Genomic DNA, 25,367 nt, shown 5'->3' with positions numbered 1-25,367 from the left:
CTGGAATAGCAAAAATACACAAGAGAACAAAACTTTTGTAAGAACAACTCAACTCCAACAATGAATTTGAGACATAAGATCTGGCCCTAATCACACGAACAAGAAATAACTAATGAACAGATTATACCTCCCCATATTAATGAAAGAATCAACTTAATTGATAATTCAAATAAATTTCCTCTCCAGCTTGTATACTGTGATTCAAGCTAAAAATTGGCAGTTTTTTAATTCTTATGAAATTAATAAATCAATTTTGAGCATGGTACTTAAATCTTTCCAATAAATCACAAAATTAATAAAAAAGATGAACTTAAACAAATAATGAAAATATTTCTACCAGCTCTTCTTTTATCATGTTGTTTAACTTTTGGAGGGTGTTTTTTTTTACATCATTTTATGAGTCATTTTTGAGTCATTTTTTGAGTCATTTTATGGAACAGTATGTTAGGAAACAAAAGCAAACCAACTTAGCTCACGACTGAAATACAATTTCTTTCGTCTCAATTTCATCTTGACCCTCATTATACTCACATATCAGAAAAAAACTGAACCAATCTTGTACCTAAACCACCCTATATACTTGCATCTTTCTCCAAGTGGTGTAAAACCGCCCCTTTCGTGAAATAGCCTACCTTACATCTTCCTCCTAAAGCTCCACGTCAAGGTAGTATCCTCTTCCCATGCCTGCTTGACCTCGACGGAAACACTAAGAGATACCACCGTGGCCTCATTCTTCTGTCATAGCTACACCTCCTGCTCTCGCAGTATCGCCTGTACTTCTCTAAGTCACCAAACCTACATCACCTGGACCAACCATCTGACTCCAAACTCCTAACATTCCCTAACTAATCGATAGTACATTTATTTACCTAGATCAAGAACTTTTTACTAGGATTTATCATTCTCACCTTTAACCATCTATCCTCAGGCAAAGATGTAATTCACCTTAGAAAAATAGCCATTCTTACTAATCTTTTACCCTAAGAGGACCAAACCCTACATTGACTCTTATTAAAAAATATTTTCATCCGAGTTATATAAATAGTTGAATTTTTCACAACGTACCTCCATCATCATTCTTCATCACGAACTTAAAAATCAAACATGAACAACAAACAATGGAATATTTCTTCTATTCATATTACTGTTTGTTCTTTAAAACAGCTCGGGGTAACGAACTGTAAGTAAGAAGTGACTCGTCCTAACAGCAATTAAAACACTAAAAAGAGTTCTGAGAACTGTTTATTTGAGGAAAGAATTATCCTTTATCGCAAACTTAAAAAAAAGAAAAAAAAACTACAAATAATTGAAGTAATTATACCAGCTCTAATTTTTCTATGTTTGTTCTTTCAAACAGTTCGTAATAATGAACCGTATGTAAGTAGTGACTCGTGCTAGTAGTAACCAAAACCTTAAAAAAGGAGTTTTAAACCATGTTTATTTATATATCAAAGTTTATTTATTATTGATTAATGGTGGTTCTAGCTATAGAAATTTCAATAAGTTTAACGTCACCCAGCAAAAGCTACGAGTCAAGAAAATTTGCCTCATTTTTGAAAAAGCGGAAAAATACCCCCAACAAAATGACCGGTTGACAAATCTATCCTAACAAAAATTAAAGCTAGTAAACACACAAACGTTAGCACAAAATACAAGCCGTTAATTTCCGTTAACGTGAATTTTCTGGGAGATTTCGGAGAGCCCGGTTTTCTTTTGACGAAATTTTGGGGAGTCCATACAAACTCAGGGATAGTGGAAACACTGGATTGAAAATGACAACAGCGACAGGACGTGACTGAGAATGAGAACATACTTCACCTACCGTCAGTGCTTGATTTATAAATTCCTCTTTTTGATTCAACGAGCTGGAACTGGATTTGAATATTCCATAGAACACTCCAGTTACAACGTGCAGGGTAAGAGAAGAGTGAGGTTTGACAGAAATCTTCTTTGGAAGTTTCGGTGACGCAATAGCAATGATTAATTTTTTCTTCTGATTATTCAGGTCAAACACCCCAAAAAGAGTTCTGTAGTTCATTGGTTCGCCGTCTGAGGTTAAGCTTCTAGAAAAAAAAGTTAAAACTAGATTCTGACTGTGATTACAATCTAATTTCGGAATTCAAATTTGATGTACGCCCGACGATAAGATTACCATGACGTGGGCAAATATTCGACTCATCTCTGAATTTGATCAAAGTTGAAAATGTATTTTTCTGTAATAAGAATAATAAGTTAATAAACGTATTTTTACCCACTTTTTTTTATCAACTGTTTCTTACCCATTAGTTACATTACTTGTGGACGTTAAGCAAATTTTTTAGGTTTTCAATAAGGTAGAGCTTTAATAGATTAGCAACTTGAAACTTATAATAGACTTGTATATAAACTGATTTTTACCCAGAAAAAAATTGTAACAGATAAAAACACTGACAACAAAGAAATTCGCAACAACGAAAATCACGATTATGCAATGAGATTGATTGGATTGTGGCAAGGCCGTGAAGTATAATAAAAAAAAGATTACTTATGAAGCGGCATAATGGTCAACTCCATAATCAGCAATGATTTTCCTCTTAAAACAAAGTCGATGTAAACCAATTAAAAACTTGCAGCAAGAAATAAGCACAGCAGACTAACAGCAAATCATTGGCTAACTTCCTGAGGCCGGACCTCCACATTAAACCGAATAGCGCGGTTACGAAAAGATACATATGTTTTACCTAAAGTAAGCCGACTATAATTCCCATTGTTTGCAACTATTTTAGCATAGCTTATTCTCAATTTATTTCTAATTTCCTGAAAAATGTGAGTAGGAAACACAGAATTAAAAAAAAAAAAAATTACTAATCCTTAACAACTAAAAAAAATTACACAAGAGATTCATTGATCATCAAATATAGGAGAGCCAGATTGAATTTTTGCATAAAAATAAAAAGGCTTGTTAATACGAAGTCATAGTTGTTAGTTGTTAGCAAAAATTTACGTTACCGAATGAAAACTTTGTGTTTATGCAGTCACAAAAATTTACTATTGGTATTAAACAAAGTCATTTTTTAATTTTCTAAGAGAACATAAGAACTTTATCTTCAACAGGAAATACTAGCAAATAGTGGCACTAATTCATGCAAACATACGGAGGAAATCTGTAGGAGGGGGGCCATTTTTTTTCAATAAAAATACCAAAAAAGGTATTTTTAATGGAAAATATTGATAAAATTCACGATCTAACGGGGGAGGGCGTAAAACGTCTAGACAGACAGATGTCCCCTCCACGCCCAATCCATTTGGCACCACTGTAAACCAGAATTAACAAAACGCCGTTACTTTGGAAGTTTTCGCTTAAAGTTTCCGGTACGTAAAAAACCAAAGATCCCCCCCTCCCTGTACCCATCTTAGATTAATTTATAGCTGAAAACTGGGATTTTTCTGATTTTTCTTTGTTAAACTTAAAAATCCTGGTGTTTTTAGGGCAGTACCACATTTTTGTCAAGTGATGCCAGTACAAGTGGTGCCATGTTTTACCGTAAAATTAAACAAGAATTTTATTTTACTTAGATTAGACAACCCTTTCGCCCATAAAAATTCCAACAATAACGATGAGCTGACTCACAAAGACAACTACACCTTCAAGTGAAAGCTACACCACCTAAGCTAAAAAGGTCCCATATTGTCTTAGCTTATTTTTTTCTAGTTTTTTGCCTAAAATTTTTCTGTTTTTTTTGCCTAAGGTTTTTTTTATTTGGTTTCCGCTACTATCAATTGTTCTTCTAGTTAAAACTGAACACCGGATTTATTATTAATTATTCAAGATAAGAGGGTCATTCAATAAGGCAGGTATGAACAAAGTTCCAAAGCTGACAGTAGCAGAATTCGACAAAATTCCAAAAGCTACCGATACTTTAGCACGACAACTTTTGCTGTGATAGCTTTTCAGAGCGAAAAGTATTTTTATATGTAAAAATGGTTGTCAGCCAAATTTGTTGTCAAATTTCTTGCCAAACAAAATCTGACAACAAATTTAAAAACTGTCAAGTAGCATTGATACTTTGCTACCCCATGACGGCAATAAGGGACGAGACAAATCGCAGTAGCTCAGAAAGGATTTATTTGATCATTCCAAAACTATGGCTACTTTTTCGAGGTATAAAACTTTTTGTCTTGACCTTGGAGCTATTTTCTTTGCACCTGATTCTTAACTTCTTCATTGAAATAAAATGCTTATTGCTTCGAGTCTCTTTAAGGGGTCCAAATTAATGAAAGTCTGATTGGCGAGATTAAGGCAACGGGAGTGATTTGAAAGGATTTCTTACACCCCTTTGGGTTGTTTCTTGGTTTAGCAGGCGCGCACTGTCATAAAGGAAAATCACACCTTTATTCAAGAATCCACGACAATCTGTTCAAATGACAGGCTTTATGACATACTTACATTGCTCTGGGCTTCATAAAGGCCTACCTGTTATGACTATACTGAAGAAAAACGAGCCCTTAACAGCCAGCATTACAGCAATATGCTCAAAAACAAAAAGGCGTTCTACGTTCGAAGGACGCTACGTCCTTCGAACGTAGCTTCGTTTCACTCTGCTGGAATACCATATCTGAAGATGATCTGGACATACAATAGTATAGATGAAGCAGACATCTTTCCTTGTTGCTTTATTGTTTGTGTTTTGATGCTTTACTGTAGGCTATTGGATTTTGTTTAATTGCGAGTTTTTCTTTCGTTTTTCTTCTTTTTTTTTTTTTCACAGGACTTGTGTCGTTTATCTTCATACGTTATGTTTACATTAATTTTTTTTTTTAGTTGATAAAGGGTCCCGGAAGCGAAGTCGAAATATTCGGACTTTTATTATTATTTTTGTCTTAAACATTTTTTTTCACCTTCCAAATAAAAGTTATAACTGATTTTAATATATTATCATTTCAACTGTGAATAAAAAGGCAGTGTGGTCCAGGAATTATTATAGAGAGAGAGTCAGAGAGAGAGAGAGAGAGTCAGAGAGAGAGGGAGAGAGAGAGAGAAAGAGAGAGAGAGTGGGAGAAAGAGTGAGAGAAAGGGAGAGAGAGGTTCAAACTTTCTCTCTATCTTCTCTCGAGAAAGAAAGAGAGAAGTAGATATGAAAAGGGAAGGGGTTCAAACCTTCTCTCGATTGAAAGAGAGAGAGAAGGGAATATGAGAAGTGAAGGGGTTAAAACCTTCTCTCCATCTTCTATCAAGTGAAAGAAAGCGAAAAAGATACGAAAAGGGAAGGGGTTCTAACCTTCTCTCGAGTGAAAGAGAGATAGAGAAGGGGATGTGAGAAGGGAAGGGGTTCAAACTTTCTCTCCGTTTTCTCGAGAGAAAGAGAGAGAATGGGATATGGGATATGAGAAGGTAAGGGGTTCAAACCTTCTCTCGAGTTAAAGAGAAAGAGAGAAGGGGATATGAGAAGGGAAGGGGTTCAAACCTTCTTTCGATCTTGTCTCGAGAGAAAGAGAGGGATATGAGAAGGGAAAGGGTTCAAAGCTTCTCATATAGTTTTGCCTGTGTGAACCTACTGCACAGTAGGGGATCAGAATCTACTGAAACCGTTATTTTGCTTATCTTTAGAGTAGATAGCGTCAATATTTGGTAATTTGAACATACTCTTCAACTATATCAGTAAAAATAGGTTGAAAATTAAAGTAAAACGTTTGGAAAATAGCTAACAAAGAAATTACTTACACTTTATCATCAACCTGCCATAATTTTGAATCACTTTCTCCACCATTTTCAACATTGACTGAAGCTTCTTCAGTTGTTGGGTTTGTTACTTGAATAGTTTGTATAAAAACAGATGGCATTGTTCTATGTGCATATAACTGATAAACCACATCAATACTCCCTCTACCATGAGAAAAACATTCAACTGTATTAGCTATACCATCTTTTAAGTGTAAAACAGATGCTCTCTCGAAACTTCTCTCAGGCAAAACAGCTTTAAACACTGGTTTATAAGGCACACTAAATGACAGCGTTCTATTAATACGCACATATAAATTGGAATTGTACTTAGTTTCAAAGCCTAAATAGCCATTACCAATGAAACTCACGTAATCGCTATCATCTTCAGACGAATAAATAGCATCATTGTTGCTTATATCAGAGTTGAAGGGATCTGTTCGATCACGGAGACATCTATCTAATGGATTGAAAATATTTCGATGTGTTTGTCTGGCACTATTGAGAATAACAGGTCCAAGGTAAAGAATGAAACCCAGGAAGATTAAAATTCCAATTGTAATTTTTCTGCCCCTGAAAAAAAAAATGTTTGAATAGCATAATTATTTTTTGGTATCACACGTTTCTTTCTTTATTATAGAATAATCGATTATTTTCACAAGGAGAAAAAAATTTCAAAACGAAGCTTCATAAAACATTTTCTTATTATTGAAGTAACATGCGCTAGACTGAATTTAAATATTGTATACTTAAATAAATTTTATGGACTGAACTTGGAAAGCTAATTGAAGCCTTGAGCCTGAAATATTTATGAAGATGGGGGAGGGAGGTTAAAAAAAACATTTGTACAAAAAAAATTGCACGTGATTTAATGTTTTTGTTGGCACTGCTAAGGATAATGGATCAAAAGGTGAGGATAAAACCTAGGCAGGTTAAAATTCAAAATTCTATTTTTTCTATCCCCCTCCCCCCTCCATGGAAATACCTTACGTTCAGGTGACTGATTTCAGAATTTATCTGTAATTCAATTCAGTATTGGCAGAATTCAGATTGAATATAGATCAAATGTAGAATTAAATAAGGATAAACAAATTTTAACTTAAAGTATAAACAAATTTTAACTTAAATAACAACATTTATTTTCAAACAGTTCGTGGTAACGAACTGTAAGTAAGGAGCGACCCGGCTCAATGGTAACCGAAACTCTAGAAAACGGGTTTTTGATACCAATAGATATATCAAAAGAATCAGATTTCAATTTTGATTTCAAATATATAACTTTCATCAAGTCTAGTGCTACCCATCGAAAGTTACGCGCCTGAGAAAATTTGGCTGATTTTCAAAAAAAGGGGGAAAGACCCCCTAAAAGTTATAGAACCTTAATGAAAATTACACCATCACATTCAGCGTATCAGAGAACCCTACTGTAGAGGTTTCAGGCTCCTATCTATAAAAATGTGGAATTTTAGATTTTTTACCAGAAGAAAGATCACGGATGCGTGTTTATTTGTTTTTTTGTTTTTTTTTTTTTTTGTCACAGGGATGATCGTATCGACCCAGGGGTCCTAGAAAATCGTGGGAGGGCTCATTCGAACGGAAATTAAAAGTTCTATTGCCCTTTTCAAGTGCCAAAAAAAATGGAGGGCAACTAGGCCCCCTCCCACGCTCATTTTTTTCCCAAAGTCACCCGATCAAAATTTTGAGATAGCCATTTTGTTCAGCATGGTCGAAAATATGATAAATATGTCTTTTAGGATGACTTAATCCCCCGAAGTTCCCAGAGGGAGGGCTAAAAGTTATGAACTTTACCCAATGTTAACATATAGTATTGGTTATTGGGAAGTATACAGAAGTTTTCAGGAGATTTTTTTCTGGTAGTGGGAGGGAAGGGTGGGTCGGTGGTTATGTTGGAGGATCTGTTCATGAAGGAAGTTTTCATGGGGGAAGGGAAATTGCCATGAAGGGGGCGCCGGACTTGCCAGCATTATTTATTGGTTATTGGGAAGTATACAACCATTTTCAGGAAGGATTTTTTCTGGAGGGGGGGGGCTAGAGGAGGGGGTTACTCTGGATAATATGTCCGTGCAGGATGTTTATTTGGGGTAAGGGACATTTCTATGAAGGGGGCGCCGGATTTCCAAGCATTATTTAAGAAACATTCAGAAATTAAATAAAAAAAAATAAGTTTTTTCAACTGAAATGTAAGAAGGAATATTAGAACTTAAAACGAACAGAAATTATAACGTATGTGAGGGGGTTCTCCCCCAAGTCAATACCTCGCTCTTTACGCTACATTTTTTTTTATTGCTTTCAAAAGAGCTATCTATTCTAATTCAACGGCCTTTGTGATTCAGGGTTTTGTGAATAAAAATTTGTTTTAACTTTTAACGTAAAGAGCGTCGTATTGACTAAGGGGAGAACCCCTTCATATAAGTAATAACATATACGTAATAAAAAAAACAAGCGATACGGCTCAATAGTAATCAAAACTTTTAAAAACAAAATTTTTATGTCAATAAATGTATCAAAAGAATGTGTTTATAATGCTGATCCTAAATATATAAATTTTATTAAGCTTAGTATTACTCATCAAAGGCTACGAGCCTGAGAAAATTTACTCGATTTTTTAAAGAGGGGGAAACATCCCCTACAAGTGAAAGAATTTTAATGAAAATCACACCGTCAGATTCAGCGTATCAGAAAACAATATTACATAGGTTTCAAGCTCATATCTGCAAAAATCTGCAACTTTGTATTTTTTGCCAGAAGAAAAATATACGAATATAGAAGTTAGTTACGTAAGTTAATTTGTAAAGACATCCATTTAGCAAAAGAAAAGTAAAATTTTTATGCAAATAAAAGCTGCATTAACTAAAAAACGATCAGAAATTAAATAAAAAAAACAAGTTTTTTAAACTGAAAGTAAGGAGCGACATTAAAACTTAAAACGAACAGAAATTAGTCCGTATGTGAAAGGGGCTGGCCCCTCCTCAACGCCTCTCTCTTTATGATAAATTTTGACTCGTTCTCACAATTTTTTTTGTTAAAAAAATAAAAATCTTTAGCGTATAGAGCGAGGCGATGTGGAGGGGAGCGCCCATTTCATATACGGTATAATTTCTGTTCGTTTTAAGTTTTAATGTCGCTCCTTACTTTCAGTTTAAAAAACTTGTTTTTTTTATTTATAACTTAATAAAACTGAATTCATAAGTCTTTGTGCAGAAGAGAAGAAGTAGTAAAAGCAATAGGAGAAGATTCAGAAGAAACGTGGAATTCCAAGAAGAATGCATAATAAATATTTTAATTAAGATAAAAACAGAGTTTGTAAGTCCTTGCGCTAACTTCAACAATGAGACGTTTATTATCATTTACTAATGTTATTAATTAAACTGGAAACATAGTGCATTGCAATATGTATTGTTCATCTATCACCCTAATATAAAAACTTGACAACAAAATATTTTTATAATAAACCTCTTATTATAATTAATCGGCAATTATAGTACTGTGGTTGGCTTAGAAGACACATGTCAATAAACCCAGTTTTCTGGTAAGCGATATTACAATATGTTTGCTATCTTAATATTTGTAATATAATAAAATGATATAGGACTAAATTCAGATGCAGTTTCTGTGCTAAGCATTACAATATTGGTCCCATTCACAGATTTAAATATAGTCCTAAACTACCCCCCTCCCAATACTATATGATAACACATGGTAAAATTGCAAGCCATATGGTAGATGATGTTTAATATTTCGTAAAATTACGTTTCGAATAAAGAAATGTAAGGCAATTATATTTTCAATATCAACTTAAAGCAGATAAAAGGCTGTCGAAATAAAAAGCAGAAGCAGCAAACAAAATCAGGTAAACAAGCAACACAGAGAGTCCGGTATTAATGTGGCCTAAGTCCAAATTTGACATTCTCAAAGAAGTCATATGCTACTTATCAGCTTTCACTGGAAAGTGATCAAGATCATCAGAGCACATCTACCTTTTACCCTGTGTTCTTATGCCCAAAGAATTGTATATCTGGCTCAACCCAAGAATTATCATCCAAATAAGCATAGGTGAAAACAAAGGCTGTGTTTTCGTCCTCTAACGATTAAATATCTGACTCGGTCAGAGGATCAGTTATCTGAATAAGCGTGGATCAAAAGATAGATGGCACACGTGGCGTATCCAGTCGTGTAGGTAAGGAGAAGCCGGGGGGGGGCGGAACACCCGGGGCGGCAATTCCCAGGAAGCGGTACCGAGAAAAGAGAACAAAAAAGAATGGAGGGTTACTTCTACAGAGTATTACGACCACGAGAGAACGAGCTCTGAATTGTGATGGCATCAAAACAGACGTTAGGACCGTTGTAGTAGAGCGTTGTCTGAATTAAGAAGTGGAAATTGTTGGAACCAAAGTTGTATGTGCTACTGTGGAATCCTCAAACTCTAATGACCAAGCTTTTGTTGCAAATGTTTCTACTGAGAACTTAAATCCACCTACTAATCCCCATACAGTTCCAAAGTTCCAAGTCAAAAGAAGCAAACGACACTCGAATCTTGAAGATCTGAAGTATGTTGGACAATGGCCCATAATATCTCAGCAATGATAGCTGCAACCTAGTGAAGAGTGAACCACGGTACATAGTAACCGGATGTTTAAAAAGACCTTTTGAAATAAACTATCTAGTTAGAAAGACTTGCAAATTAAAGCTAATTCAGGAACGGTAACTTTCATTTCAGTTAACCTACCGCCTACACTTCGAATCCCACACTCTATTCGACTGAAACATTCACACCAATTCACATATCTCTATCAAAACTAAAAATGTCCGCCTCTCACATTCCAAACACTCCGCTCAACTGTCGGTCCTTCCTATTCCATGTCATATCGATCCCTCCAATCCCAACTGCCGAGGTAGAAAAAGACGCCAGAAGCAGTCAGAGTTGCCGATGGAGAATACACCTCCGAAACCGCGGTCCGATAAAAAAAATCCTCACTGTTGAATAGTATTAATGTCATTCATCATTTTCTAAAATAGTCCGTTTAAGGACATTGAAGGGGGAGGGGGGTTATTCGTTAGATTCAGAAAAAGGCAGTGCTTTTAGAATCCGCTTCGGGCGGCACTCATGCCAGTTATACCACTGTGAGTATCAGCTGGGATGCAAAGATGACTAGCAGGACAAAAAAAATAGAACCATGAAAGATCGGATACTTGTTATTGGTCAACTTGATTGTAGTGTTGCTGATAATAAAAAACAAATGAATTGATTAGGCTAAGTTAACTCTAGATATAAACAACTGAATAAGTGGTTGCATATGCCTAAGTTTACTTCAATGAAAACACACTCTCACCAAATTTTATAGACCAACTTATTGATTAGTTAGCACTAGTTCAGAAGCTTGCATGTTTAGTAAAGTTTTCTAGTTCAGGGCTAGACGCCAAACTAACCACGCAATAAGAAAATAACGATTTCTCTTTATATTGCCAAAAACAAAATTTCTTTCTCAAGTCTTTCCTTTCTAAATCTATAATATTCACAATAATAATGGTAATGCTTCGATATCCTAACTTATCATTCTATCTGAGCGCATTCATTTTGAACATTTCAATGGACTAATTAAATTCCATTAGTTCTTACATTCAATTTATTCTTATTCGTGAAATTGAGATTTTCTTTGCTCAGTTCCTGAAACCTACTGCTACTACTAACAACTCACCGCAGCACCAAGCCGCGGGAGGTTAACACAGCTATGCACACTCCTCCATCCCAATCTATTCAAAACCTCCCTCTTTACATCCTTCCAGAGAGTTCCCATTTCCTTTAAATCCTGCATTATGACATCCTCCCACCCGAGAAGAGGACGATCTGCTTTCCGTTTAGCCCTAGACATTTGGCCAAAAATGAAAATCTTATGCAATCTGTCATCCTTCATCCACAGAACGTGCCCTAGTCATCTCAACCTTTCTTTCATTATAGCCCTTGAAAGCGGGAATGAACCAATTTTTCGTACACCTTACTCTTTGAAATATGGTCCGTCAGCCGGGTACCCAGAACAGTCCGTAGGTAATTTCTCAGGAAAACATCTAGCAAATCTTTGTCCGTTTTTTGGAGCACCCATGCTTCAGAGCCATATTTGACCACTGTAGCTTGCAATATCCTAATCTTGGTTTGCAGACTTATCTTCCTATTCTTCAAACTGTTTTTAACTGTGAATAAACACCCTGGGCCTTGGCTATTGTATTTCTAACATCTTCACTGCTCCCGCCGTCTTTACTAACAATACTACCGAGGTAAGTGAATCTGCCCACCTCATCAATCTTTTTGTTACCCAGTGTCACCTTTTCATCTTCACCTATTCCTAGCCTTAGTGACTTAGTATTCTTAACATTAATTTTCAAACCAATTCTAGCACCCTGAACTCGCAAAGCCTCTAAAAGTTCATACATTTCGCTCAGGCTTTCATCTAGCATGCTTCAATCATCAGCATAATCTAAGTCCAGGAGAGTTTATCCTCCCCAATTTATTCTGTGGTCTCCCATTGCCTTTCCTGTGCTCCTTAAGACAAAGTCCATAAAAATGATGCATATAAAGGGGGATAGAACGACATGATTTTTAATGATAGCTGGGTCGCATCAATATAAAACTAGACACACGGAAGAGTTTAGAAGAATGGATTACAAAAAAAGTATAGAAGGGGGTTACAAAAAAAAGTTTAGAAGGGGGTTACAAAAAAAACTTTACAAGATGCAACAGAAATTTGTTTATATAATAACAATAATAATATATTGAAAGCCCGTCGCATACAGTAAATGTACAATGACAGAGTATACAAAAATGCAAAAAGAGGAAAGAAAAAGAAAAAATATTAAAAAATAACAATAAAAGCAAGAAACTATCAAATAGTATACAAAATAGTACAAAAAGAGAAAACAGAAAGATAACATGCTCAAGGATTACTGCAGAAACAACAACTTCTTCGAAAATAGCAACAAGGACAACAACTTCTGAAAGGAGAGAGAGAAAAAAAAGGAAACATGAGGGAAAATTAAACAAGCAAACTTGCCCACTCGTGCTTTAGAATTGCTGGTTTTGTTTTTTGCCGGATAATAAGTGTCGCAACAGCTAGATTTGGGTCCGCTAGGTTGTAGCGCCGAATCAGAAAACTATTTTTTGTCCAAGGTGGCAATTTTAGTAAATACTTGGCAAAACGGAAAAATAAAGAGCGGATATGAAACTGTTCACGGTTTGCCAATAATTTTCAGAAAGGGGTCACATGCATTCTATTTGGCAGAGCGGTAGCGTTGTAAATACTAACCAGTAGTGGACGGTTAAATCTCAGAGTGGATTTAACGATCAAAATATAGAAGCTGGAAATTCGCCGTTCAAGATGTGAGATCAGGAGGGAGCGGGTCTGCTGTAATGAGATACCTATTGGCAGCCCCAGATATACTATTTTATCAACTGGTTTTACTGAGCAATCATCTGGTGTGACATTAGTGGGAGTGTCATTCTTCGAACTGTAAAGCAGCACTTTCGACTTTTGAGAGCTAAATCTCAGACCGATTTTCACGTAATTGGACTGCAGACATGAGAATATTTCTGAAAGGCGGTTAAGCGTCCGGCTGAAATTCAGCTTGTCATCAGCATAGCATACTAGGGAGATGTCAATGAAACTGAGAATGCATGATGGACGGCTGTTTTGAGGCTCAATAATGTAGTTGTTGAAGAAATTGGGGGATAAAACAGCCCCCTGACGGGCACCTTTACGGACTGGTATCAAAGCAGACCGTGGGTCTGGCGAAGGCCTTTATCGGGAGGGAGCTTGAGTCGCACGCGAAGGCGAGAGTAAAGATCACGGAAAGCCCGAATGATATTTGAGTTCACTCCTCTTTTAGCTGAGTTTAGCAACATAAGCGCATGAATAAATGAATCAAACGCTCTCTGCAGGTCTAAGCCACCGATCGCTAGGCTTTCTCCTGATTTGTGTGCATCCAGGAGTGCATATGCAACGACATGGAGCGCTTCAGCACAACCAATACCAAGTTGGAAACCGAATTGTCTTGGTGGACTGCAACACAGTTTCTCAAGCTCATCTACAAATAAAAGTTCAAATAACTTGCAAAGAGAAGTAGCAATCGTGATTGGACGGAAAGAGGAGCATTGCATGGTAATTTTCCCTTTTTTAGGAACTGGCGTAAGATCTCCAATTGAGAAAGTGGTTGGGACAATACCCTGAATGAGGATAATCTGCATCAGGAGAGTGACGCGACTAATGAGAGTGGGCCCACCACTTTTTAGATGGAGTGCGCTGATCTCATCAATCACGAAAGATTGTTTGGGTTTTAGGCGAGATGTGGCCTTGCACACAGCTCCCTCTGTTACAACATAATCACCCTAAGGACAACTATCTAAGAGGTCGTCCAACTAAGCTTCGTATCTTTCGTTGAGGGCTGGGTCAGGAGGCAAAAACTCTGACCCATAGTAAATGTACATTCAGAATCAGGGCTAGCAGATGCGGACAAAGACTCATCACTTTTAGAGGACAGAAAAGGGCAAAGGAGAGGATTAATTTTGGCCCTAGTAGATTCGATATCAATCATCTTTTTTCTGTGAGCTTTTAGCTCCTTCGCGAATTTTCTGTTTGTGAGCAGGCGGATTGAATTGACTAACCCCGAACGGGGTCGTCCACAAGAAATCCAAAGTTGAAGCCAAAATTTAGACTTAGAATGGGTATACACCAAATCTGGATTTTCAGACCAACCAGGAAGGGTAGGATGACGGGGTCTGCTTAGAGGGACAGCAACTTTTTCAGCACAGCGAAGAGCGTGGCCAATTTCTGCGCAATAAATAACGACTGATAGTTGTGTTTTCTCCTTTGAAAGTGCAGTTAATCTAGAGAGAAGATGGAAAGAGACACGAATCTAACTAAGAACTCTGGTGGCTTCTTCTTGAAATAAAACCGGGTTAATTTTACGCTAATAACGGCGAGATCTAGGAGGTGTTTTCAAAGTTGTTTGCGCTTGTATATCTGAGCTGTGGCAAGGAATCTCAGCTGAGAACTGTATTGGTAAGTGATCAGATACCTGAAAATCAAGAACAACCTTGACAGGCAAATTCCTGAGATTTGCAGACGCAACGACGTGATCGAGATCTGATGTAGACATTGAGGCGTGTACTTGTGTAAAGTTTAAATCTTTGCACTTGAGATCAGACTGGTCTCCGAAAATACTAAGCAACACCGTAAAACTTAAACGTCTAGATAAGAACGGCTCATTCAAATCGCAATTGAAGTCACAAGTTAATATGCATTGAAGGCTCAAGGATCTATTACAGTCAATACAGTGGCCGAGTTTATACCTAGAATAAGTAAAAGCACGCTCCGAACGCTCATCATGGTAATCTGTAGGCAAATATACATTAATAAAAACACAACCCTCAACACTAATCGCTAGAAAATCATCACTGACTTCAAATACACTAGTTATTAGAGTCGAACGAACGAAAATGGCAATGCCACCGGAGGGTCGCCCTTTTCCACTTTGATGCTTCGCTGAAACTGAATAAACCGATACTGAACTATTAAAACTAAGAATACTTTTACTGCGGCTAGTGACGAAATGTTCTTGTAAGCAGACAACTTCATTTTTCTCAAATACAACATCTAAGATCGGAATTTTATTCGCGAACGAGCCATTAATGTTCCACGATAAACATTTAACTGCAGAAGCTTCAGATGTCATTTCTTTTGTGGATTACTGTTTGAGGGACATTTTACACTGTAACACGTGTGAATGCCGATTTTGCATTCAATGCAGAATGTTGGATGTCTGCATGGTTCATCTCGCGTAGAACGATGTTCATTTGAGGCACATCTAGAGCATAAAGGTTCAGCCGTACACTGGGAAGCGAGGAGACCGATTTTGTGACAGTTATAGCATTGTCTTGACAAGAACTTAAGCGGATCAGCAGGTAGACGCTCGTAGCCGATAATCACTGAAACACTCAGAAATTGTTGGAGCTCACTGATAGTGTCAAAATACACTTTGAAAGAACGAGATTTTCCGCATTCTTCGTACTATTCGGAATCAGGTTTTTTAGTCCTTCACAGTTTATATCCTCAGGAACATTTCGAAGCACAGCTATGTGCAGGGGTTCTCGAACAGCAATTTTGAGATCGGGCTTGGAAGATTTCGCTTTCTCAACGATTTTCACTGCTGCAGCTTTCGACCTGACCACAAGCTTCCATTCGTTTGCAGATTTGCAAAGTTCGCTAATGTCATTTGCATTTCCACAGAAACTGTCTATGGAAGCTTTCCAGTCATATAAGCCATTGAGTTCCTTGGGGGGATTTTTCAAGACAACAGAATAGCAAGGATCTTTGGGCTTGGACGTTTCAGGTGCACTACGACTGCTTGTGTAAATACTGACGGCTGGAGCGGACTGGGTAGCTAAAAAACTATCAAGCCTCCAAGAGAGTTCATTTACTTTGGCAGTAACTGTTGCATTAACCACATCTCTGATGACCGGAACCAAGCAGGGGTTAAAGATGACAAATTTTGGCATGCTGACATTATTTTTCACAGCTGCTACTAGAAGTTTGCACATTTCAATGATATTGTCTTCATCTTTAGAGTAGGTCACAATACGATTCGTAATATTCAACTCAGTATGAAGGATTCGCTTTGCCTTTATAACATCTTCATTTGCATACAATGCAACACACGCTTTTACGATACAGTCCAATTTTATTCCATCTGTAAGTGCTTTCATAACATAATTCAGTAATGGATTCAAAATATTTTTTTCACTTTCAGCCATCGTAGGTCGAAGCGTAATCAAATCTCAATGTAAAGTCGCAAAACAAAGACTTATCCGCAAGGGGGGCTTTTTTAAGTCCCCCCACTTTCCAATAAACGCCTTCTAATTATCCAAATGAAATAATCCAATCTAAATAAAATAGTACAAATAGTTCAATCACACAGCCTGACAGTCACTATAACCAAAAACCGTTTTTTTCAACAGATAATCCTCTCAGAAAATAAGAGGTGTTAACTGCATGAATGCTTGACCTTGACTGACTGGTTAATGAGTTTTTGTCACTTTTCTATGAGTCAGATTTGTTTTCGAGGGGGGGGTCAAAATGGGCAATTTCCTCCTTAAGCCCTGAATTGCATACCTGCTTTGGAGAACCCATGCTAGCTTTGCTTTATCTCTCCCCTTATGTTGGCATGTTTTTTCCTTCTTTTAAATTTTTTAGCCTTTCAACACACATCCTTGAGGATTTTGACCTTCCTGTAGGTCAGGCTTCTTTTATGTTTCTATATAAAGGACATAAAGAAAGAACCCAGCCGAATATCCACAATTTCTAATAAACTCCCCTGTTCCCCCTGTGCACATTAATTTCTGTATGTTTGATTATATGTAGCCTATTGTGTTGTTTTATGATCAGATTTCCATGTTACTTACCAGACTGTAATACAATATATCAACTAATCAATACATACATATTTGCATACAATACAAACATATATATGCAAACTAAAATACAAACATAAAAACACATAAAAACATAATTACAACACAAACATAAATATGCAAATAATACAAACATATCAAGTATGTTTTCAATCATCAACAGATGGTGATTTCTAATGACAAAACCAACTGTAAAATGTCATGTAAAGAAAATAAAACAAGCCCTATATTGGGAAAAAGAAAATTCAACAGTAATATCTTACGAAAAACGTTTTGGATCAAAATTTAGCCGGGTCCAAGACCTTTGAAGGGTATCTAAAACCATATCAAGACCCATGGTCCTTCAAGTATAAATTGAAAATTAGCTATTCATTTTCAAGTGAGTGAGGCCACCGACCTGAAAGAAAAACCATATAAAAATAATGCAATATGTTGGGAACTTTTAAAATGCATGCAAATATCAATGTTTGTGCTTAAACAAAAACATATTATTTTTATTAAAGAATCAGAGTTGCATGCACAAAATGGCACCTATGCTGGGTTAGATTTGCATGGGGAAATTTGTGAAAACAGCAAAGGCAAATTACAAAAATCATATAGTAAAATATGAGACAAATCATTAAAATCTCGAGAAAAATCTAACAGCAGGATACTCAATATATACTAATTAGTGAAACCAAAGCCCTTCCCATCCACATATGTGCCTTGGCACATATCTGATTGGAGCCATATTCAGATGACTCTATAAAATAGAAGGGGATTAGTCCTTATTTTTCCATGTTTTGTTTGCCAAACTATCTCAAATATTTACAGCAGGGTCCTCTGGGTCAATCTTTGGGGAACATGCCTTACAATTTCTCCTTTGTATAGATATGAGAATATCCATGCTGTCCTTTCATTCAATTCAGCTACAAATTAACATTATGTAACAGAAAAAGTTCCTATGTGCACTTCTGATAAGTCTATTTTTTATTCACCAAAATAACAAGATCTTACTGCTCTAAAAAAAAAAAAAAAAAAAATTCAGATAGGTAGTTTTGTCCATCACCCACATTCCCTGTCTCTGATTACCGATGGTCAGAGAAAAAAGGAGATTAGCCAAATTTATCTTGCCAGTAGAAAGAAATTAAGACAAATTATCAAAGAAATATTCTATTTGCAGAAGGAATAATATCCCAGTTTTTATTCTTGTTAGCAGGTGTCTGAAGTTCTCTTCAGTAATTCCCCACAAAAAACTATTTCCTATCCACTCCTAAATGGGTTATCCACTCATAAATGGGTTCCTGTATTTACAAGATACTTAACACTATTACCCCCACCCCCTTGTTCTACTGCGCCAACTGTACAGTACAACCATTGAAACTGTTGAGCACTGCCTTTTGAAGTGCAATACATATTCAAAGCACAAAACAAAAGTGAAATTGAACATCCAAGCTGCTTCAAGTACTGGCTACTGGTGGGTGACCTGAAGCAAGTCACCAAAACAACAGCAGGGAAATTTGCTGCAAACTTCAGAAGGACCATTATACAATCTTACACAATATTTTTGCATTTATTTCTGAGGGTAAAAAAAAAAAAACATAGAAGAAAGTATTGGGATCAAAGAAGTAAAACCTAAACAGTTTGATCAACATAATATAGGGTAATTGTTGGGATAATTTATAGATTTAAGATAATAGCAGCCTGCTACTTGGATAGAATTTAAAAGAAAACTGGAGAGATGGGAACCATTAGGACGTATTTATAAATTATTTACTATAATTATTATTTACTTCATAAGCATAAGTTTTAATTAACTCTGCCAAAAGAATTGGCAACATTCCAAATGAGATAGTTTGAACACATTTTTGCAAAATTACAAACTTCTATTTGAAATTTTTGTAGCCTACTACATGATGGATTTTAACCTTGTAGTTTAGAAAATACTTGATAATGAAGATTTGTAATATGGTGAAATCCTGAGAAATCAAGGCCTTTTATCTATTGATCAACTAGCACTATTCCCTTTTTACCATTTTAAATTTTATAGAGACACTACTGTAGCTTTGTCCAGCAGTTTTGAATGATTGTTTCACAATATTACTACTTATTTTGGGGATCATGTTGAAAAAAGAGGATAATTTTGCACTAAGAATCAATACAACCATATTTTTCTCCAAACATTAAAGATCCTTGATCAACTTTTCTTGGTTCTCCATATCTAAATTTAAAATATATCTGAGCTCTACATCCAATAGTCTTGAAGTTTTGGCTGAGTTGTTTAAGCTGTTATTTATATGCTTAACCATAGGTGAGATAATGCAGATATGCCCTTTTGACAACCTGGATGCATGTAGTCTTTTGATTTAGTTTGACATTCTCTTTAACAACCCAAGGAAGTTTCAATGTAATACTCTTAGCTGTCCCTTAGCTTTTGAAAATGCATTCTTTTGACAACCTTGATGCACATAATATCTTTAGGTTTAGTTCAATATCCCTCAGCATTCTTTAAAGGTTCAACTAAATACCCTTAGCTATTTCTGGTTTATTGTAAATATGACTTTTTTTCACATCCCAAATGCACATAGTGTCTTTTGATTTAGTTCAGCATTTCCCTCAGCTTTCCCCAAAAGATTGAACTTGAAGCCCTTAGCCATTACTGAACTACAGCAGATATTTCCTCTTGAACTCTGGATGCAAATATGGTCTATTGGTTCACTACACATTTCCTGAAATAACTCACTACACATTTCCTGAAAGTCTCAACTTACTTAATACCCTTAGCTGTTCCTGAGGAAGCACAGATATGTCTTCTGACAACCTGGATAAATATACAGTCTTTTAATTTACTTCTACATCCTCCTCAACAGTCCTTGAAAGCTCCAACTTAATATCCTTAGCCATATTTCAGATCTTCTAGATATACTGTATTGAGAGCCTGAGTTCAGATTGTGCCTTTTTAATTAGTTAAACCTAATATGCTGTGAAAGTTTCAAGTCAATACCCTTGGTCATTCCTGAGATATTGCACATACACCCTTTAAACAACCTGTAGGCTATGCAGATAGTGTCTTTAATTTATTTCAACAGCCCCCTGAACCTTCCCAAAAACTTTCAACTTGATACTCTTAGCTAGCTATAACATACTGCAAATAAGCTCTTTTGACAATCTCATGCACATAGTGTCACTACATTTATTTAAATGTCCTCCCCCCTAAACAATCCTTGAGTGTTTCAAGTTAATACTTTCAGCCATTCCTCAACATTACCTGAAAGTTTCAACTTGATACCTTTAGTTGTTATTGAGATATTGCAGATAGGCCCTTTTGAAAACATGGATGCACATAGTATCTTTCAATTTAATTCAACATCCCTCTTAACATTCCCTGAAAGTTCAAACTTAATATTAATTGCCACTGCTGAGATATTGCAGATGTGTCTTTTTGACAACATAGATGCACATTTGATTTAGTTCAACATCCTCCTCAGCACACCCTTACAGTTTAAACTTATTCCCTTAGCTGCTCCTTAAATGTTACAAATCTGTCCTTTCAAAAACTGGGATGCAGATAGTGTCGTTTGATTCAGTTCAATATCATCCTACATATTCAGAGGAAGTTTCAAATTAATACAGTTAGTCATTTCCAAGATATTACATATAAGCCCTTTGATAACATGGATGTGCATAGTATCTTTTGATTTAGTTTAACATGACCTGAAAGTTCCAATTTAATATCCCTAGCCATTCCTGAGATTGGGTTGTGGTCAATATCTGAGCAACAATTATTACAATGACCAAAGTAACAGTAGTACTACTTTTACACCAAAATTAGGTGTCACTTTAGGGTTTTTTTTAACCCTGGAATACTGTTGCTTTGTAAATTTTACGACCGCCAAACCGTTTTTTGAGATTCCTGTGTAGACTGTATCACATAACAAGATGTGACTTCCAGTAAATTCCTTTTTTGAGACGCCAGTTATTGGGCAAGTTCAGACTTGAACGGATCCCTGCTCGTTTCCGAGATAACGAGGGTGAGTAGTAAATTTTACAAAGCAACAGTAATAGTGTAACTTTTTTTGCGAAAATCAGAATTAGTATATTCAGTTTTTTCTTGGATTTGTGTCAGTTTTCTTGTGACAAAAGTCACAAGAAAACTGACACAAAAAGTAGGAATGTGCATGTGTCCTCAGGAGCGGGAACGTTACAGACACTACACCTTTTTGTCTGTTTTTCTTTTCGTTTTTTTTTTTTTCTTTAGATGTTTTCTTTTCTTTTAGATGGCTTCTAGAAGGCTTACAGAAAAACAGATCCAAGAATTACTCTATGCAAGCAACAAAGAGGATAACATCTCAACTCTTAGTGACTCTGAAGAAAATCTAATTGGAGAAGATCTGGAGGATTTGGAAAACAGCAAAGACTCCAATGAAGATTATGTACCTGAAGAAGAAAACGATAGCCATCTGTCCAACACAAATGCTGATGAAGATACTGGTTGTCAAAGTACATCGGCATCTGTGCGAAGGCAAGCAAGAGCAAATATTTGAACACAGTCTAAATCTTCAGACAAAGATCAAGAGAGTGGTGAAAAGCACTTACTAAGTTTGGAACTTCCTGGCAACTGACTCATTGTTGTTCCATCAAAACAATCGCTCAGAGGAAAAGATGGACATAGGTGGTCAGCTTTACCCCCACAGAAAACCAACAGAGGGAGACCCTTGGGTCGAAATCTCATCAGAGGTGTGGCTGGCCCTGTAGGTGATGCCGCCAAAGCGGCAGATACGCCTCTCTCAGCTTTTCAAGTCTTTTTGTCTGACGAGATTGTGTTGCATACGAATGAAGAGATTGAAAGACAGGCAGCCAACTACGGTACAGCTAGAGCCTCAGAGGAGCCTACAAATAGGATAGAGCTGAAAGCTTTATTTGGATTGTTCATTCTTACGGCAGCACTAAAAGACGGACATCTCTCTGTTGACAAAATGTTTGATGCCAATATGAGCAGCTCTGTCTACAAGGCTACAATGTTGAAGGACAGATTCTGTTTTCTCATTGATTGCCTCCAATTTGACAATAAAGAAACAAGGAATTCCAGGAAACAGAATGACCCTTTTGCTGCCATAAGAAAGGTGTGGGAAGACGTCATCAAGAACTGTCAAGGTAGTTTTAAGCCAGGGGCCAACACTACAATCAACAAGCAATTGCTTGGTTTTAGGGGAATGTGCCCCTTTAGAATGTATATACTGAGCAAGCCAAACAAATATGGAATTAAAATTGTAATGATGTGTGATGTGGGCACCAAATACATGACAAATGCTATCCCATACCTGGGTAAAGGAACTCGAACAGGTGGTTTGCCTCTAGGCAATTACTTTGTTCCAGAGCTTAGCAGACCAATTTGGGGTCCCAATAGAAACATAACTATGGACAATTGGTTCAATTCCATTCCAATCGCTGAAGAGCTCTTGAAACCTCCATACAACCTGACCATTGTTGGAATGCTTTGAAAGAACAAACATGAAATTCCTCCTGAACTTCTCCAGACAAAACAGCATACTGAACGGAGTTCAATGTTTTGCTTTGACCAGGAGCTTACCATGGTTTCATACGTCCCAAAACAAAATGGTCGTTCTACTGTCTACAATGCACGAGAGACCTTCTTTGGCCTACCCAAGTCAAAAACCAGAAGTCATTGAGTACTACAACTCAACTAAAGGTGGGGTTGATACCTTCAACCAAATGTGTATGTCCTGTTTGAGGAAAACTAAAAGGTGGCCCTTATGTGTATTTTATGGGCTCCTAAACATCACTTCCATCAACTCTTATGTGGTATACAGCTTCAACCACAGAAAGATTGGAGAGAAGCCTCCTACAAGGAAATGTTATATGAAGAAACTTTACTGAGAGCTAGTGCAGCCTCACATACAGCAAAGGCTTTTAGGTAGAAATTTGAGCTGCTCACTCCATGAACACATCAAAGATGTCACAGGAATTGCTAGTCCTTCAGGAAGCCCAACATCTCAGGACCAAAAACACAATATTTGCTCACTCTGTCCCTCAAAACTCCGTAGGATGACACCTTCTGTAACAAGCGTGGTGGGGCCATCTGTGCAGAACATCAAACAAAGATGTGCATCCCTTGTGGCAGCAAGATATAAATTTTGACTAATTCTTCCATTTTTGTATTGTTTCATATGTAGTCAATGCACTGTTAAAAATACTATTTGGTACCTCAGCTAATCAATTTATTGCAAGCATTCAAAGTCAAAGTTGTAAAATTTACAAAGCGAGAGTATTAATGCAACTTTTAGGAAGCAACAGTATTCCAGGGTTAAGGGCTTTAACTTGGATTTATAACTGAAACCATTATCATATTTGGAAAGGGCATGATAAAAAGGTGTCCATAATATGTTCACTTTGTCTGTATCCAAGTAATCAGATAAAAAACAACAGTTTTTTAGCTGTAAGTAAGGAGCAACATTAAAACTTAAAACAAACAGAAATTATTCAGCATATGAGGGAGCTACCACTTCCTCAGAGGTGTTGTTTGGGAGAGGCAAGAGGGGGCAGTTGCCTCACTAACAACATGGAGAAAAAATTGTACTTGTGCATTATACCCACTCTTTTATATACTGCTAGTTTGGTTAATTCTAATGAAATAAAATAGGATGAATATAGAATAGATTAAAAACCTATTTGGGATATATATTTGCACATTAGGGGTGGGTGGGGGATAAAAAAAAACAGATACCTGATTATAATGGTTTATTAACAAAATTACATGTTACAATTATGTGCCCAAAACCACACAACTTTTGTGATCATTTTAGATCACCCATTTCACACAACTTGACTCTAACAACTCTTTTATGATCAGGTATCTCTCCTGCATAACTGCAGGAATGTCCTGGTAACTGTCGCATCTCAGTTGACATATATAAAAGAGTGGGTATAATGTGCAAGTACCAAAAAATCACTATACATCCCTTGGCCTTTGACTATCTAGATTCAGACCCCTCTCGCCCCCCCCCCCAATAAGCATGCTGGAGATTTGCCCCTGCCCTTCCTTGACCCTTGCTCTTTACAAGGTTAAAAGCTGAAATTGTGTAAGGTAAGCAGTGATTTATAATTATAACAGGGGATACCACCAGATGGCTAATTTGACAGTGTATATATATACAAATCTTTAAATTAGCCAACCAGCCAACCAGTATTTTAAGCCTAAGAGTCTAGCTGGACATAAGGAAATATAGGCCTATTAAGAAAACAATTTTTACTCCATAATATGCAGCATAATCCTAGTTAACACATTTTGCAGGGGGAGAGCCTTTATCTTCACTTCTTTCCTTGTTTTTCCAGTTTTACTAAGAAATTCATGAATTTCTTAGGACCTATATATTCATAGAATATATAGCCCCACCCCTCTGATGTGCAAATATATACCTAGAATTGCATCCTCAAACTAAATATAACATCCATTTGCATCAGAAATGAACTTTATTCCATATTAGCCATATGATGGATGTCCAACCTAACCCCTTTTCAATGTAGCCAAAAGTGGCTAAAGTAGAATTTTACCAGTAATACCTTACCAAAGTGTTTTTAGTCCTGGATTCATTACTGAAATTTTTATTTCCCTAGCCTTACCAAACCACTTTCAGCAAAGACAACAAAACGTAGTTTGTCTAGAATTTTATAAACATTAGCTAGCCTACATATTTTGGTAATTAGCATATTCTTACATACAATATAATTTTGTATGTATTATCCATTATTCTACATACAAAATAAACGAATTTTAAGTCCAGTGAAAGTAACACCTACCAATGGCCCAGAAAAAAGTAGCAGCTCAGGATATTTTGTTAAATATTTTCTATTCCAATAGGTAAAAACGATGGTTTTAGTTTTTACAAGCAGCATGAATAAATTCGGGTAGGAAGCAGTATTAGCTAATCCCACTTATCAATCATCTACTAGCTTTTTTTGTGAAGAAAGAACTAAAGATAAAGTCCAAAATCAGTTATTACACATTATAGTAAAGGCTCAACGGCAAATAATTTTTCGTGAAGCTTTTCTCTTTGACGAAGTCACAAGAAGTATAAGCATTCTTTTTTGTATAAGATTTGTCTTATTTTATTACGCTTTAGAAAAAATTAATAATTTTCTGCTTGTCATTATAGCCTACTGTTAATTTCAATGATAAATTATTCAGTGAACTAT

At 36.4% G+C, this 25,367-nt stretch overlaps 1 protein-coding gene across 1 annotated transcript in view; it reads right to left on the bottom strand.

Moving 5' to 3' along the window:
• Positions 1 to 25,106, bottom strand: part of LOC148944246 (uncharacterized protein KIAA2013 homolog) — a 57,404-nt gene extending 32,298 nt beyond the window's left edge. Inside the window, exons 1-4 of the mRNA XM_089099776.1 lie at positions 24,972 to 25,106; positions 17,438 to 17,571; positions 5,702 to 6,271; positions 1,823 to 2,063 (exon numbers count right to left, since the gene is read on the bottom strand). Of these exons, the coding sequence (XP_088955902.1) occupies positions 1,823 to 2,063; positions 5,702 to 6,271; positions 17,438 to 17,511 (885 nt within the window). The 5' untranslated portion in view covers positions 17,512 to 17,571; positions 24,972 to 25,106. The remainder of the gene's footprint in view (positions 1 to 1,822; positions 2,064 to 5,701; positions 6,272 to 17,437; positions 17,572 to 24,971) is intronic.
• Positions 25,107 to 25,367: the final 261 nt, after the last annotated feature.

This window comes from Artemia sp. Qi Xiang Cuo, chromosome 14, assembly GCF_049724085.1.
Source record: "Artemia sp. Qi Xiang Cuo chromosome 14, ASM4972408v1, whole genome shotgun sequence".
NCBI lineage: Eukaryota > Metazoa > Arthropoda > Branchiopoda > Anostraca > Artemiidae > Artemia > Artemia sp. Qi Xiang Cuo.
This window is presented reverse-complemented; position numbering and strand designations above follow the sequence as displayed.